The sequence below is a fragment of the Fusarium verticillioides genome, chromosome 7, assembly GCF_000149555.1.
Source record: "Fusarium verticillioides 7600 chromosome 7, whole genome shotgun sequence".
Lineage (NCBI taxonomy): Eukaryota > Fungi > Ascomycota > Sordariomycetes > Hypocreales > Nectriaceae > Fusarium > Fusarium verticillioides.
In genome coordinates, this window is record NC_031681.1 from 952,223 (window position 1) to 968,239 (window position 16,017).

At 51.4% G+C, this 16,017-nt stretch overlaps 3 protein-coding genes across 4 annotated transcripts; 1 reads left to right on the forward strand and 2 right to left on the reverse strand.

The window, feature by feature from the left end:
- Positions 1-477: 477 nt before the first annotated feature.
- On the forward strand, positions 478-3,121 carry FVEG_06842 (hypothetical protein; the record flags this gene model as incomplete). The annotated part of the gene is made up of 2 exons (XM_018895267.1): positions 478-1,104; positions 1,151-3,121. 2 exons carry the CDS (start codon positions 478-480, stop codon positions 2,879-2,881), a joined length of 2,358 nt encoding a protein of 785 aa, XP_018752494.1. The 3' UTR covers positions 2,882-3,121.
- On the reverse strand, positions 1,148-7,505 carry FVEG_06843 (hypothetical protein). The gene is made up of 2 exons (XM_018895268.1): positions 4,115-7,505; positions 1,148-4,064 (listed from the first exon to the last, which is right to left on the reverse strand). Exons 1-2 carry the CDS (start codon positions 5,437-5,439, stop codon positions 3,839-3,841), a joined length of 1,551 nt encoding a protein of 516 aa, XP_018752495.1. The 5' UTR covers positions 5,440-7,505; the 3' UTR covers positions 1,148-3,838.
- A 3,350-nt stretch (positions 7,506-10,855) lies between these two features.
- On the reverse strand, positions 10,856-15,813 carry FVEG_06844 (hypothetical protein). Of its 2 annotated transcripts, XM_018895270.1 has the most exons (4): positions 15,588-15,813; positions 13,269-15,497; positions 13,138-13,212; positions 10,925-13,090 (listed from the first exon to the last, which is right to left on the reverse strand). In XM_018895270.1, exons 2-4 carry the CDS (start codon positions 15,061-15,063, stop codon positions 11,280-11,282), a joined length of 3,681 nt encoding a protein of 1,226 aa, XP_018752497.1. In that variant the 5' UTR covers positions 15,064-15,497; positions 15,588-15,813; the 3' UTR covers positions 10,925-11,279. The 2 variants fall into 2 exon arrangements, with proteins under 2 accessions (XP_018752496.1, XP_018752497.1); XM_018895269.1 differs by having other exon boundaries at positions 10,856-13,090; positions 13,269-15,813.
- Positions 15,814-16,017: the final 204 nt, after the last annotated feature.

The following is a 16,017-nucleotide window of genomic DNA, read 5'->3' on the forward strand; positions in this document are numbered from 1 at the left end:
TATAGTGTTAGCACAGTATGAACTATCAAGTTCACGGTAGATCGCGGGGCAGCTACGACCTTCGCGTCGCGCTCTCATGAGCTTCACTCGAAGTCAATAAAGGACAAATTTCTTCTCGTTGATGTCGCGCTATGTTCAAGCCTCAAGAGCTCAATATTCACAGTAAACGAGAAGCCTTTCCCTCTGAGCTTGGATTTGGCTGAACCCCCGCGATTGGTTGTCGAGGCCCAAAGTTGGAGCTTTGGATTAAATCTTCAAGATCAACATCATCAACAATACACGACAGACGCACGACTGCTTGTTTCATGTGCCGCTTTGAGCTTCTGGGTGTTATCATAATTATATTGCGTGATATTGGGGATTCTATGAGGTCAAGAAAGGCGCAAGATCGGTACGTTTGCTAACCTTATCGTCCTATAAAGCATCACCGCTAATTATACCAAGCTCCGAACCAGAACCAGAACCAGAACCACGATCATGCTCCACGAAATCCTACTCTCCCTCTCGGGACATCCCTCCCCGCTCCTACGAACCGATGCAACTCAGCCGCATGCCCTCTCCGGCGTAGCACCAGCCGAGCGCCAGCTACTCGCCACAGCCGCCCACCTCAGCGACGTCCACATCAAACTGATCAGCTACACGGCCCAAGTAGCCAGCTCGCATCCATCAACCATCTGCCGAGCCGTCGCAACAGCCATAGACTCCATCCATCTAGCAGCCTTCCAGCGCAAAGTTCTCGATGTCGAGGCGAGCATATTACAAGATGACCCGGATCTGGTGGGAGCTTATAATATTGTGCCGTTGACGGCGGTGATAGGCGAGTTTAAGGACTGGACTAGGAGGATGGAGTGGCTTTGGGAGATGGTGCAGTTTATGCTGGCGAAGAATAAGAAGGGGGAGACCTGCCATGGCGCTCAGCTCATGGATCGCCTGCGAGTTGAGCTGCAGAGCGGGTATAGGGATGTTCAAGAGACGGCTATGAGCCTTGTTACGGTGGCAGAAACAGCATGGCTGAAACAGGTTTCTGCTTGGATATTATACGGGAGACTTCCGAGCTTTGGAGGTGACGATTTCTTCGTCCAGAAGGTCGAAGAGTCCGAAGAGGCAGGTCTTGTTTGGCGCCTTTGCAAAATATTGCTAACAACCGCAGGAGTATATATCACGGTCCAGTCTGTTACCAGCATTCGTAACACCAGCTACAGCTTCATCCATGCTCTTCATTGGAAAATCTCTAAATCACATTCGAGTCAAGAGCAGCGTTGACTCAGGCCTTCGTGGCCTAGATCACCTATCATCGAAGCTCCAAGAATTATCCAGCCTCTCCTTTCCACTGAAAAGCACCAGCTTTTCAAGAGCCATCATTGCGGTCCGGATATCTCTATCCGAAAACACGCTTCAGAAACTCCTCCCGCTAGCCAAGGTGACGGAAATGCTACAATTATTGCGAGATTTCTTCCTCCTCGGTCGTGGTGAGTTTGCAATGCAGTTGACCCACGAGGCAGACGAAAAAATACGCAGTCGTTGGAGGCGAGCAGACAATTTGGCCTACGAAAAGGGTGACGGTCTGAAGAATGTGACGGTCAAAGAGGGTGAAGTTGCCGCGGTTCTCGCAAGGACGTGGGCTGTTCTAGCATCTATGCAGGGCCAACATGCAGAGGAAGATGAACAACTTGAGCTTGCTCGAGACCTTTTACGGCTAAATCTCACCAAGAGTAAGGCGACTCCGAATTTTGGCTCAGGTTCGGGTCTCAGCCGTGATGCTGCAAGCCTCTTATCCGAGTCGCCTTTTCGCAACCTCCTTTTCTCTGTCCCGTCTTTGCTGTCCATCCAGATTCCTCCACCACTGGATATGGTACTGTCACCATCAGACATACAGATATACTCTTGCATCAACGCCTATCTACTATCAATGCGCAGAGCGCACATTCGACTTACGGATCTCTGGAAGATTACGTCCTTAAGACGTCAATATCCAACCGCAAAAGGTGACCGAGAACATATTATCCTTCTCCGAAAGCGATGGACGTCTCGGTCGTCTTCAATGCGTAGCTCTTGGACAACTGCAAGTGCTGCTATATTCTTTCTAGCGGAAACAGAAGCATATCTCCAGACTGAGATTGTTGCTGGGCTATGGGAGGGCTTCCATGAGTGGCTGACAGCCAATGATCCCAAGCATGGGCAGTCTAGAGCACCGACACCAACCAAATTACAAGGTGAATCAGGGGGTGCTGATGATGGTGAGGGAGAGGAAGAGGATGATGACTTATGGCTAGGCAAAGAAAATGACAAGCCTACAGCTCAAGATGATACCCCCAAAGCACGAGATTCAACGCCTCCCCAGGATCCTCAAACTCTTTCAACAGCTCATCGCCTATATCTTCGTACTCTCATCCATCGGCTGCTTCTCACCCAGCCAACATTCACCCAACCTCTATATAACCTCCTCATCCACATTGATCACCTCGTCGCCCATCTACATCGTCTTCACGCTATCTATACATCAATAGACCTCGAGACAGATGCCGGCGTAGTCGATGCCTTTGTCGACCTCGAGTCTGAGGAGCGTGACGTTAAGCGCCGTCTTCACGACATCGAGTCCCGGGTCCGCTCTGGCATCGAAGATGTCGTCGCCGCCCTTCGCGCCCTCGAGTCTGACCCCATCTTCACAGCCGAATGGGAGGGCGACACTGCTCCCGCCACTGCAACTGAGGAAGACGAAGATGATCAGCGAGACGGCAGAGCCCGGGACACAGACGATGCAGAGGAACGAGGTGGCTTCACAGCTGCACGGGTTGGTGGTATCAATCGTCTGCTCATGAAGCTCGACTTTGGCACATGGTTCGGCAGACCAGACGGCCACGGTGATGTCGAGCAACTGTAACTCGACCGCTTCTGGCGTCTCGACGATTATCGCGTGGGATAGGATAACGAGCTGGTCAGACTTACATGGACGTCAATGGCAGACTGTCTCATGCCAAGGCACGTCTGCAGAAATGAAAAAGAGACAGGCGTTTCCCCCGCATCTGTGGCGTTACAGATGGCACGATTCCCACGTCCCCGATGCATCTCGAGCTGGCTTGACAGGGGTTACAGATGGGGGTGGATGAGGGCTTTTTCTTCCCGCTATCAAACCCAATTGAGTGGGATGGAGACAGACAACCTTGAGCATTTAAGTTATACCAATGGGCCAAGTAGACATGCAGCTGCAAGAAAATTTTGCACAATATCACCAAGAACTCTGTCAATTTCGCCTTCGTGTCAGGTCAATACTGTATCTCTTCCAAATCGTGCAGCTTCAGTCTGATCATAGCGTAAACTAGTTTTGTATGTGTCTCGTACAATCCAATAGTTCTGTAGTGATTCAATTCTCTCCAAGCCATGCCCATTTTCATATCTGGGGTTAAGAGGCGTAGTCCAATCCGGGGTACACAAAGACACCGGTTAATACCAAGCCAGGCCAGATCATCAATCCTAAGTTGGGCTTTCCCATTTCTCATAGCCCTATCCAAAAACTCCCAAGCGCCTCGCATGCTGTAATCGTGGGGGATGATATTTTGTATCCCGCAAATGTCCGTCCAAAAACCTCACAGCCCAACCATACTGTGGTGGGTGAGTACAGTAGATAACAAAACAAGAAAAGGTCCAAATATGTACATGCCCGTCTGTTCGTGACGGGATAAAAGGTCTGTTAAAACAAGAAAAGTAGAAGTGCGAAAATCGTGATCTTGAACCAACATATAGTATCCTTTTTGAAATAGAAGTAATCAAGATTCCATAGAGGTTCGTACAGGAAATATCAAGTATAAAGGTCGATATTTTGTCCGATGTTGCTTAGACTCTAATACGCAGCGACAGGCTTGCGTCCGAATCTTAATGCGCCACGGCTTGAAGAGTGTTCTTCAGAGTGGCGTCGCTGGAAGAAGCTGTGCATAAACGAGCGAGGGTTTGCATGGTTGACGTCGCCAGTGTCCCTGCGGATAGCTCGGTGTGACGGTTTCTTAGCTTGCCATCGCTCCTTGATGCAGTCGTCGACCAGAGAAACAAGACCGGTGGCGATGATGACACTAAAAGCTGTTAGTTTAAATTACGATCGAGGAGTTTCATCATGACTTACTCAGCCACGTCGGTAATGGCATCGATGATGCTACTGTCACTAATCCAGATGTAGCAAGGGGTAACCCAAGCTCCAGCCATCTCATCGTCTAGAATCTGGTTGGGACTTCGCATCTCAGGAACGATATGAGCGACGGGGGCGCCATGTCCATCTCGGACGAGGTGAAATGAGACAACATTGAGGTTCTTGTCAATTACACGCTTCCAGGCGTATGTGTGACCCCACCACTCAAACTCGTATCGCTTGTTGGTGCGTCCACCTCGTCGTGCAATATCCACGCGAGCATAGTTGCTGAACTCAAGCTTGATTTTGTTTGTAGGTACCATTCGTGCCTTGGGCTTAGGAGTTGGCGAGTCTGATTTCTCTGTGTGATGCGAACCGGACCATACGGAGGCGTTGTCAGAAGTTGTAGAAGCGTTGGTACCATTGCCGAACTTGAAGATTGAAGAGTTGCTGGAGGTAGGTCGGTGAAATGGAGTAGCCATTGTCCGCATAGCAGAGCTCATTGACCTTTGGAGGGCAGGTCGTGCTGCAGCGACAGTACTGGTGGGCGCTGGAGCATATGCACGCTTAGAGTTGCAAACCTCTCGACCAGAGTCGCGGCAGTAACGGCGAAGAGAAAACTCTCGGCGAGCCAGATCGTGCATGCGCAGGTGGAATAGCTGAACTGCAAGCGTGCGCCGTGTATGTCCAAAAGGAACAACGGTATCAACACGGAGATTCATGTTGCCATCCGAAGTACAATCGTCATGACGTACAGCAAGTCGGTCCAGTGAGGGGAATAGACGGCCAAAGTCTTGAGGTGTAGATGGTCGACAGGGGCGTTCGTTAGAGGTTCCGCGATAAGGAGGCAACACTGGAGGGATATGAAGTGACTCAGGGTCGGATAGAATGTAGTCCTTGTCGGCGTCTTCCTGGTCATCCTCTCTGTCATCATCGTCATCGTCTTCATCGCCGCTTTCCTCTTCTTCTTCCTCTTCTTCCTCCTCATCCTCAGTTTCAAATTCTACCTCATCGCCGCCGACTGGCAAATCTCGACACAAGGGTGCCATCTCAGACAGGACCGAGTCGTATGTGGCGATAGAAGAAGAGGTAGTATCGAATCTGCGCTCAATGGTTGTTGGCTTCATAGCTGTGGTAGGTCTGTTCCCTTGAGCATCAAGGCATTTATTGTTAGACCCGGAAGCCGAGTGGAAAGAGGTAGGGGCCGTTGATTGAGAAACTTCTGAGAAGTAGGAGTCGCGGCGTGAATCAGAATCGGATGGGGCTGGAGATGTAGTGATGACAACTTTCCGCTGTCGCCGTAATGATGGTTCAGCTGTCATTGTGCGATAGTTGTCAATTGAGTAAGGTAGAGTGTTGTGGTATCCAGAGTGGTTGATGTTGAGGGCGTAGTAGAGCTTATGAGTGCGTGTAAGTGGTGTAAATAATACTGAACTTCAAGTAAAAATGCCTAAAGGGTGTGGCGAAGCGATACTTGAGTCAACTTGTGTAGTCTGTGTTATATGGCACAGCCAGCTTCAATCAGGTTGAGTCAGAGTCGAGAGTCGTGAATGTGATAATAGTGTAGATGAGGAGACAATCGAAAGGGATATATCTTCACCTTAAGTCGGTTCTGCCTTGATATGGATATGGATGGTAGACTAACGGCGGACGTTGCTCGTAGGTGGGGAGGGGGGCTTATTTGGTACCGAGCCTGACCTTAATACGCAACCAGTGGAGCTGTCGAGAAGCCAGGGGTAAGAAGTGTGTTCAGGCATGGACTTGGACTCGAGGCCACATCAGGAACCTGGCGGGACGGACCACTTTTGGACCACCTGTCAACTCGGGCCACGGCGGGGGAGAAAGTGAGAAGTGGAAGACACGCCTCGCCTCGCCCCGGCCTCAGACCTCATCTCGCAGACTCGTGCTTAACCTTCGATAGACACCCCCTAGTGTCTCTTGTATGCAGCCAGCAGTGACACTGTTGCAGCCCTAGTATCTCTGGGCTGCACTTTATTATTGTTGTCTGGAAGAGACAAGTAAGGTGCCGGCAAAGACTGAGCAATACGTTGCGTTGCCATTAATTAAAGCATTGCTACCGTAAAGTCAACGGTGGGCGGACAATCGGGTCACAGACAGCGCCAGAAAAAGTTGGTCACTCTTAGGGAGGCGACTTCAACGGTAGGTGGCTGAAAACCCCAGGCGATGCATTCCAGATTTTGACACACAACCGACTACCTGTATCGGGGACTGGCGCCTGAGGTATGGCGCTCTACAGTAGGAAGTAGATGACTCTAGTCCTATCCGCGGACCGTACAACACGTCTCTCGTGGGGGAGCAGAGCCAAAGACTGCCCCGGATGAGATCCCTAGTGTGCATCGGCCAGTGCTCGGCCACTAGAGTGAGCAAGAGGGTGCGCGTGTGAAGACGTTGTGACGGTATACCACACGGGGACAGGCCACAGCTAGGGTGCAATGGCTATTTGGAAGCTCATGTCGAGCTCATAGTCACACCATGGGTGGGCTGTTTCCTCCGTCCCGTCGATTCGGTCTTCCTGGGGTGATTGGCGACAATCGTTTCTCAGTCAGGATGGCGGATTCTGATGCCCGCCGATCGATGGGATCTCACTGAAATGGTGGTCGATCAAGGGTAGCGTCAGTAGAGGTCTGTAAGCTTGATTACTAGAGTTGTCTCGACTGCGGCGATGAAGTGGTCGTCAACAGAACAGAGAAGTTTTTTTTCAGGGTGGTCTCGGACCAAGACCGAATAATTAACGCACTTGCGTGCTTCGTTAGAGGTCATTGCCTGCTGTACGGAGTAAGTACAGAGTAGAGGAGCACAGATCCGTTTCTCTCCATGCCTGGAGGACCCCTAACGTTACCACCCACCAATCTTTCATCACCACGCAGAGCCAGCTGTGCTCTCCTTCAGGTTCCCCCACGAAGCCCTTGTCCTCTGTATCTCAGTACAGTGTTTGGTGGAGCGAGGCGTGCGAGGCTGTTGAAACTCGGCTCGTCGTGTGTTGGCTTACGACCCATTTATTCTTGATCGCTGATGAATCCGAATAAGTAGGTAACGTGCCCTGGCACTGAACGTCTCAGGACCATGACCCGAAGGAGGAATGGCGGATTTCTAGGACACGTCCCGGCTGGTTGAGTGCGTGCATCTGCACTGTATAGCCTAACATTGGTACTGTACTGCACGGCATACAGGCTCTGTACTCCGTAAAGTCCAGTCAGTTGCCTAACAAGGGTTCGTTTGTTGGATGTTTGTCCTGATTTTGGAGAGAGTTCCTGACTTTGCAATTGAGATGAGGAGATGTTTATCGATGATGCCTCGCTTAAGTCACGAGATGATTTGAGTCATCTCCTTCCTCCATTTGCTAGATTATCTTCCCGTGCCTTCCTCCATCTGCTGGTCTGATTTACATCACGGAAGGTGCCAGCTGTCCCCAGGTCGCGATAATAGGTGTCTCAGGCTTCAAGACATGCCACCTGAGGCATCACAGATGCACATGCACAGTAAATATTTCCTTTTCATATTCTATCCGAGTCAGTCAAACGTCAAATATATACTGTATCAACTTCAATTTCTGGTTAATAGCCATCTGAGTTTATGAGAAGTTACCTACCTATTCCTGGCTCTGTGTATCATTACGCCAGATCCTTGCATTTCTGGGGTTTCCTTCACCATCCATCAAGTTACTGGTAGACCACCATTTTCAGCTTCCACCAACCAAGCCTGATCTCAACCATCCAAGTCAATTCTTCACTCAGCATTCATGGATCTCTTTGGCTTCTCTCATTGATCCAGAATGTCTGAGACTACCCCGGTGACCCCGGGATCTCATATGCAAGGCCGATTGGATCCCACGGCATCTCACCTCTTCGTCTTTTCTCGCTCAGAGTTGCACATATCCTTGGCCAGGTAGTTTGGGTCTACCGCTAACACTAGAAGCTCATGATCGAACGCGTCAGCCTTCTCTGTCTACCGTGTCTGCCTTGTTAATGAGGTTGAAATTATCTACCTATTCGCTGGCAATGTCGGTGACGAGGCTGTAATGATGATTCAACTCAACAGAGCCACATCCTTTGACATGGCCTGCGGTGAATGGGAATGCCAGGCTGCGATGTCCTCTACTCCGCCATTGACTAGTTTTAAGTGCTGCTATTTAGGGAGATGTCATGGCAGGGGTACGCTAGGTAAGAGCCTAAAACGATCACTGATGGTCCATTATCAAATTCACTATCCACAGTTTACAGAAGCAGCCTCGGCGAATTGTCTGCTGCGCCAGATGGATTTGCTAAGCTACCAATAGGTTTAATTGACTCACTCAAGTTACTGCAACTACTGGCCCGTCCCGCTCCATACATATCCCGGCGTCAGTATTCACGCGGCGGGTCGGCCAACTCATTCATGACTGAGCTGGCCCGTGATACTTGCACAAGATGTCATGGGGCGGCTCGTTGAAGGCAGCAATCACGTAGCACGACAGTTATGTCTTCTTCTTGCTGTCGTCACAACTGGATCGTCAGTATGTGGTTTGGCGGATGGAACTCGGTATTTCTCAGATTTCGATCTTGACACCCAGGGAATGCCTTGCCTTGGAACCCAACACCTCCATCATCATGCGTCCTAGCGTGTAGGACTGGAGACGCCATCGACACCTTGAAGCATTCGGGTTTCATACACGCTACCATTCGTCGCTATACTATCAATTTGAGAGTGAATCGTACAACATTCTGTACACGCTGCCAGACTTTATCAGTTATACGACCGACATAATCTTCAGCCCAGGCCCCGACACTGTTTGTTGTACCCTGCCTGGGGGAAGCAAGAAAACTTGAGAAACTTGACCCTAAGTGATAAAAAGATGTTGGCAAGTCAGTCCAAACTTACGGGGGCTCTTTGGCGAGTTCATTCTGGCATCCTCCATTAACCTCTGGGTTTTCTTGCTCCCAACGCCCTGCAGCTTCATCCCACCTCTTGGTTCGCATCGCATGCGCTGAACATGCAAGCCAAAGGTGATTTATGACCACCAAGTCGACCCATCGAGATGCAGTCCTTGCTCATGTGTTGACAGCCCATTCGTTGTCGGGGCTCTGGCCCCTGTTTAATGAAACGATTTAGCCAATCGCAAGATCAGTCTTCTCCTCTAAGCCAAACGAGCACGCAAACTAAGATCGTGTTCATAGCCTGGGACTCATTTCAATCGTCAAGTCATCGTATTTGGAGGTCCCTTGGCATTGCGTCGTTTCTGTGCCTGACCATCATGAGGCCGCAATTTTGTAACGAAGGAAGCGTCTGCTAGAATCTTGAAGAAGCGGCATTTGCTTAAAGGCATCCGTTTAACTACCTGGCTGTCCCAATCAGAGCAGAAACACACACATTTCCTTTTTCGTTCACCTACACGAAGCTGTCGTTGCGGATACACCACTCATCAGAACCTTATGTCGTCATGTCACAAGCACCGCAGCTTCTTTGGCAAGCTTCAAGTCTCGAGGTCACCGAGCTGACCTCACTTTGTCTCGGGGCCAGACCTAATCTTCTCCATCATCTCAACCTAAGCCGCTTATTAGCGCAGTTGATCTGTTTCCTCGTCCATCTTTCACTACTGCACCTAGCCGAGACCAGCAGGTCGGCTTGACGCAATGCTACGGGAACTAAGCTAGCGATGTACTGTAACTTTCGAGATGCAGTTACTCAATCCAGAAGTTGAAAGCATCATGGCCCTGATATGATTGGGCTCATAGCGAAGACTTCAAGTGAAGCTTAGAGGCATACAGAGTCTGGCCTCAGAATCGATAGCCGCCAACAACACCTCAACCATGATAACCGAGCGTAGCCACATACCCCAATTTCAGGCTGAGAAATATCTGACGCCTCACTTTCCGCCTGAACAGACGGCTGTTTTCCCCGCGCTTTTCTCGATATTCACGTGTTGAAGGTGGAGGTACCGGCCCGTTGGTGGAATATGCCATTCTCAGTCTCTTGCACAAGGAACAAGAAGTAACCTCGAGGCGAGAGCAGTCGATGCATGGATGATTTGGCTGAGTTCCGAATGGACAACAACCGGACCTTCGGACCCTGCACCTTTTCTGCCGCCTCTTCCCATGCATCTGCACATTGTGCCTAACAACTTGATGTGAATCAGCTATTTGTTGAATCATGAGTGTAGGTCTCTGATACGCGAGATGTTGTGTACAAGTTGTCCTGTGCGTTTCAACGTTGGCCATGGCCATCCTTTGCCTGCCGCCGTGACCACGCGATCCAAGTTGAGCATTATTCATCAGGCATTAAGTTTAGCTATCCCATCCCGTGTGTCAGGTATCTTGCTAGTTGCTATGAAATCTTTTCCCCTACACTTCCCGATGCTATGAAGGGGTGACCTGACTAACAAATCCTATCACCCTACCCATGATCACGGAATCCACTGAGTTCACTCATATCTTTACTGCTTACACAAACTTCAATCCTCAAAGGTCCAAGACCTCGTGCCCACCATCTTGTTTTTCCTGATACTGTCCCATGCAAGTTAGGTTCCCATTTAGGTAGCATACTATGTGCTTTTGCAATACCATCCACCTGTCAAACTGACATCCAAGATATGATTTGATGCTCAATTCTCCGCCATATGCAGATCTTGTGTATCGAAGTAACGGAAAACACCGTGCTTCCTTGCGCTTATACAATGTAACTCTCCAAGGCCTCAGCTGTAGCCGGTCAGAGATAGAAACGTGGCCGTGGAACCGCTGCATCGACGGCCGGGCCGTGCCTGAAATAGATGATGTCTCGGATTCATGCGAGACTTTGTTTAACAGAAACGATCATGGGATTCTCAATGTGTGAGGTGCTGAAAGTGAATCTGAGAGGTGACACAGGATAAGACGCATTGGTCGATACCTAACATAGCCTACTGAATCGAACTGTTTTACAACTAACTAAATCTCTCATGTTCCACTCATGTCCTACAGTTTCTTATCTGAGCACACACCTTGCTGAGCATCGGTTTCCTTCTCCTCCTGTAACGCTCTCGAATCCTGAACCCACCACTCAACGCCTGAGGATACAGCCACGGCCCAACTACCAGTCTTGAACTCATCCTATTATTCGTCGTCATCATCATCATGGGCATCTTTTCCTGGAGATCGCCATCGCTCTTGCTACGCCATCCACAGCTGTACTAGGACTGGCTGTTCCAGCCAACCCAGCTTCGCGGCATGACACGCCAGATCTTGACCTCTCCGCTGCGAAGGTCGTCAAGCTTGAAGCTCTCTACCTTGACCTTCTTGCTCTCGCGGCCCTGCTCCCATGCACGCACCTTCTTCTTGGTGCCATCCCACTCAGATACTACAGCGACGTGGTCTGGTTTGCCCACCTCGGCAGAGTACTTTGCGTGCATAGGACCATGCTTGCCTTGGAACTTGGCGTTGCGGATGGTAATGATGTCGCCAGCACGAATCACGTCGTTCTGTTGAGTTGATGCATTGGCCATGTTTGAGTAGACGAGGGCACCGTAGGCACGAGTGCCAACAGGAGGAAGAGCATCCTTATAGGGCTTGAGAAGTTCAAGAACAAGACCCTGGGGAGTGCCGTCCGCGACAACAGAGTCTTTCTTGGTAGCTACAGCCGTCGAGATGTGGCGACCAAATCGCTCATAGAACTCTTCCATCTGATCCTGGCGGAGGGGACGCGGCGGGGGCTCGTGACGTTGCTCAAGTTGAACATCTGATGCATCGTAAGGGTCGTATCGAATTGTCAAGAAGGTTTGTGAGTAGTCTTGATATAAGATAAAGATTTCGCGAGTTATCGTCGTTTGTTGGCCGCCGTTGGTAGATGTCGACTCTTCGGCCTCAAAGTAAATATCTTTACGTCCCTGGAGAACGGGAGGTACTTGGTTAGATTGCTTCCACCAGCCACTCTGGATAGCCAAGTCCAAGTCATTCGCAATAAAACCGGACTCCATCGACATTGATGGTCGGTGGACGTCCATAGATCGTCTGTTTCCAGCAGCAGCCCTCGAAATATCTAAAGATTGTCGCCCTGAAGTACGACCTGCTGGCACACCTGGGGGAGGCGGAGGTCTTCGATCTATCGGAGAGGTAACAGATGGCGACTGGGGAAAGATACCCTCCTCTTCGATCTTGGGCGTTCTGGGGGCATAGCCATGTCCTCCAGGAGGTGCTGAATAATTGTAAGGATCATAGTCTTCTTCCAGGCGCGGCGACTGAGGCGGTTGAGGGGGAAGTAAGCCTGTAGGAGGGGGAGGGGGAGGTGCCGCGCGTGGCACGTCGATAGACTGTCGCTTGTTATCCCCAGAGGGAGGTGGTGGAGGAGCAGCGCGAGGTGTATCAATTGACTGCCGCATATTCTCAGGAGGCGGCTGCGAAGGAACAGGCGGCGGAACAGCTCTGGGGGCCGTGCCTGTGGGAATAGGGGGTGGTAGTTTAGGAGGAACATCGGAGACTGGCGACAGAATAGCGTTGTCTTCAAGGCTTGATTCATGGGCGTGTGACTTTAGAGCGTCCTTATGGGGCACTGAAGAAGCAATATCCGTATCGTAATCACCCTCGTACTCGGTAAGTTCCTCGGCTTCTTCTTCGCCAGCTTGAGGAGGTCCCCTGGTATGTTGTGCCTGAGAATCTTGGGTGGACTGTCGACGAAGACCACCTGGTGGAGGCGGGGGAGGCGGCCGACTCTGCGCTGGTAGAGCTGGTGCAGATCCAGGAATAGGTGGCGGCAGTCGACTTAATCTATTGCTGGCATTGGATTTAGGAGATGTAGGGCTGAACTCCTCACGGGTAGGGGACAGTGGTGGCGATCTCGCAGGCAAGTGAGGGGGCTGAACTGGCGGCGGTGCCATAGGAGGAGACCTTACGGCAGCTGCAGGGCCTTCTCGATCGCTGTCACGGCCACCAGAGAGCTCATCGCCCGACTGGGACCCTTCGGACTGAGACTTCACATCGGCAGGAGGTGCGGGAGGAGGAGGCCGAGCTGAAACTAATGAGAATCATGTCTTCTTTGGGCGGGTGTTCACTTACATTCGGATGGCACAGGGGGAGGTGCTCCTCGACTGCCGGGAACAGGAGGAGGGCCTACTGGATCTCGAGGAGGAACTGTGTGGCGGTTAATATCCAAACTATCGAAGATCTTGAGATCTGATGGTACATACTCGTAGGTGCAGCATGAGGAGCAGGAGTAACGTCACTCTCTGCTTCGTCCTCTGCCATCTCTGCGTGCTCTGGAACTCGGGGCGGCTGAGACCGCACATGAGGTGGTGGCGCTCGGGCAGCTGGTTCATGTTCCGACGGCTCCTCAGGTTTGCTTGAACCGCCAAATCCAGGTAAGGCCATCATAGTAGGAACGGGTGGTGCAGCATGGCTTGTTGGCAATGCCTCCTCGACAGTTTCGTCGATCGATGTTCGCTCTGGCTTTGGGGCCTTCTTCTTTTTGGGAGGCGGCGCTGGCGCTGGCATAGGGGCACCAAACATGCCATGGAAACCCATACCACCGCTCATCTTGGCCATTCTCGCCCGTAACTCCTCCTTACGCCTGACTTCAGGATCCATCTCCTCCTCCTCCTCCTCCTCTTCTTCCGCTTCCTCATCGGCTTCCTCGCTATCCTCCTTTCTTGACGTTGGTGCTTCAGGAGGAGGACCCGCATGTATAGGTAATGCAGGTGCTCGCGGTGCATTCCTAGCCACACCATCACTATCATCCCGCTCCGTTAAGTCATCATTACCTTCGGTTGTGTCACCCGCGCCAGACATATCCGCCTCATTACCATCGTGGACAGGTTCCACGGCAGGTCCCTTGGAAGACCTACGGCGTGGAGGTGGTGGCATGCGATTCTGTCGTGGCTCGTCCATAGATGTTCTGGCATCGGTATCCTGGGTGTCTCTGCGCTCAAGAGGAGCATGAGGCTCTTGAGGTGAAGCCTCCGCCTCAATCGGGGTATCAATATGCCCGACACTCTCACGCTTCTTCTGAGGCTTTTTCGGTTTCTCCTTCTTGGCAGCAGCATCGGCATGTCGTGCTGCTTGCTCCTGCTGCTGTTTTTGAAGCAGTGCAATACGCTCCTTTAAACTTGTGGGTTTGGGTTGATCTTCATCTTCGCCACCCTGACCTTCACTTGGTACAAGTCCGGCCCTCTCGGCCTGTCCCTGGGTTTCTGCCTCGCGTTCCTTGATTTCAGGATCCTCGTCGCGCCGGTACACCTTAGCAGTTGGGGTCTGCTGTGGTGGAGGTATGAAAGCATTGCGACTGGGGGGAGGAGCCACAAACGGCTTCTTTATAAAACCTGTACCTGAGCCAGCCAGACCACTTGGCTTAAAGGGCGCAACAGGAGGCGCTGCAGGCTTGTTAAACGCCGCAATGCGATCCTTGAACGAGCTAGCAGAAGGTTTCTCTGCCTTGGGGGGAGGCCCGGAGGGCTTTGGCTTTGGCGAAGCGGCAGCCGGAGCTTGAGGAGCGGGGGCTGGAGGCTCGGGTTTAGGAACTGCAACGGGCGGGGGAGCTGTAGCCTGGGCGGGTTCGGCGGGCTTTGAAGTAACAGGCTCCGGGAGCGCCGGGGCAGCCGTTTGGGGAATCGGATGCTTATGTACGGGTTCACGGGCATCTTCGATCTCGGGCTCAGGTTCGGGCGCGGGGATTGAAGGAGTCTCTTGTTGAACAGCAGGTGGCGGTGGGGGAGAAGCGATATCTTCGGCGGGTTGAGCATGTTCGGGCTCTTTCTTAGTACGGGTTCGAGCTGGACGAGGAGGTGCAGTAGGCTCAAACTTCTCGACAAAGTTTCGAGGGAAAATACCCTCTTGCTTCACGCCGTTGTCGTCGACATATTCCCCGCCATACCAGTCGGCGTCCTCCTCATCAGTAACAGTGATGACCTGGCCGATACTAAAGTTGAGGTCGTCCTCATGAGGCGATGAGTACTCGTAAATGGCCTTGACTCTGAATGGCGCGGCCATTTTTGCTGGTGATTGATCCTCTTCTGGAAGCTCTCTTGCAGGACAAACGCTGCCCGAGGCTGGGATCAAAGCTTCTCTGGGCGTGTGGCTGTATGGAGCAGCAACAAGGTTATAGTACGTGGATTAGGTATTCGTAGGCTAGCAGGTCAACAGCTTTGCTTGCTTGCTTGCTTTGGTTGCTCGCTTGAATGAGTGTGGGGCACGACAGGGGGGCGTCGTCAGCCTGTGGGATCAAGTGAGGCGGGGGAGGCTATAGCGATGAGTTGTTTGAAGGCGCAGTCTATGTAGGAAGGCGATTGCTCGGTTTTTAATATGCGATAGGAAGTATTAGGTGGGAATGGATGCTCGGATCCTCAAGAGGAAAAGCATGAGAGAGAGATGAGATGCAGGTTGCAAGGAGGGCGGGTGGTGTTTAGCGGAGCATAGGCCTGGAGCTGGGGCGTTTGTCGACGTCAGCGCTATGAGCCCGTCACTCCGTCCATCTCACGGCTAAAAGTGCTAGGCGTGTGGACGATGGTACTTACAGTTTAGCTGGTAGTTAGGTAGGGAAGTTTCCAGTTCAGTTATAGTCGGTTGATGCCTAGTTCCGATGATGGTCGGTCATGACTATCACGATAAGACTTACGTTTCTTTACGGATATGGATTGAATGGCAGTGATGTGAGACAGGCAATAGAGCCTACAGAAATTGGGGAAGCAATCACGAGTCGATTTTGGGTGCATTGGCTTCGCATTGTGCTTTATCTTTAATTCGCGGCGTCGTACGTTAGTTATCTCTTACCATGGCCGACCAGTCCGAAACGAAGGCTTAAGGCATGACACAACATGGGGTAGCTAGCAGAAACACTGGCTGGGCTTCGAAAACAAACTAACCAATTGTCCATGCGTTGTATCAACTATCAAGCATGATGATGAACAAACACTGGCCTGTCATACTTTGAAACCCTCCTTGCTT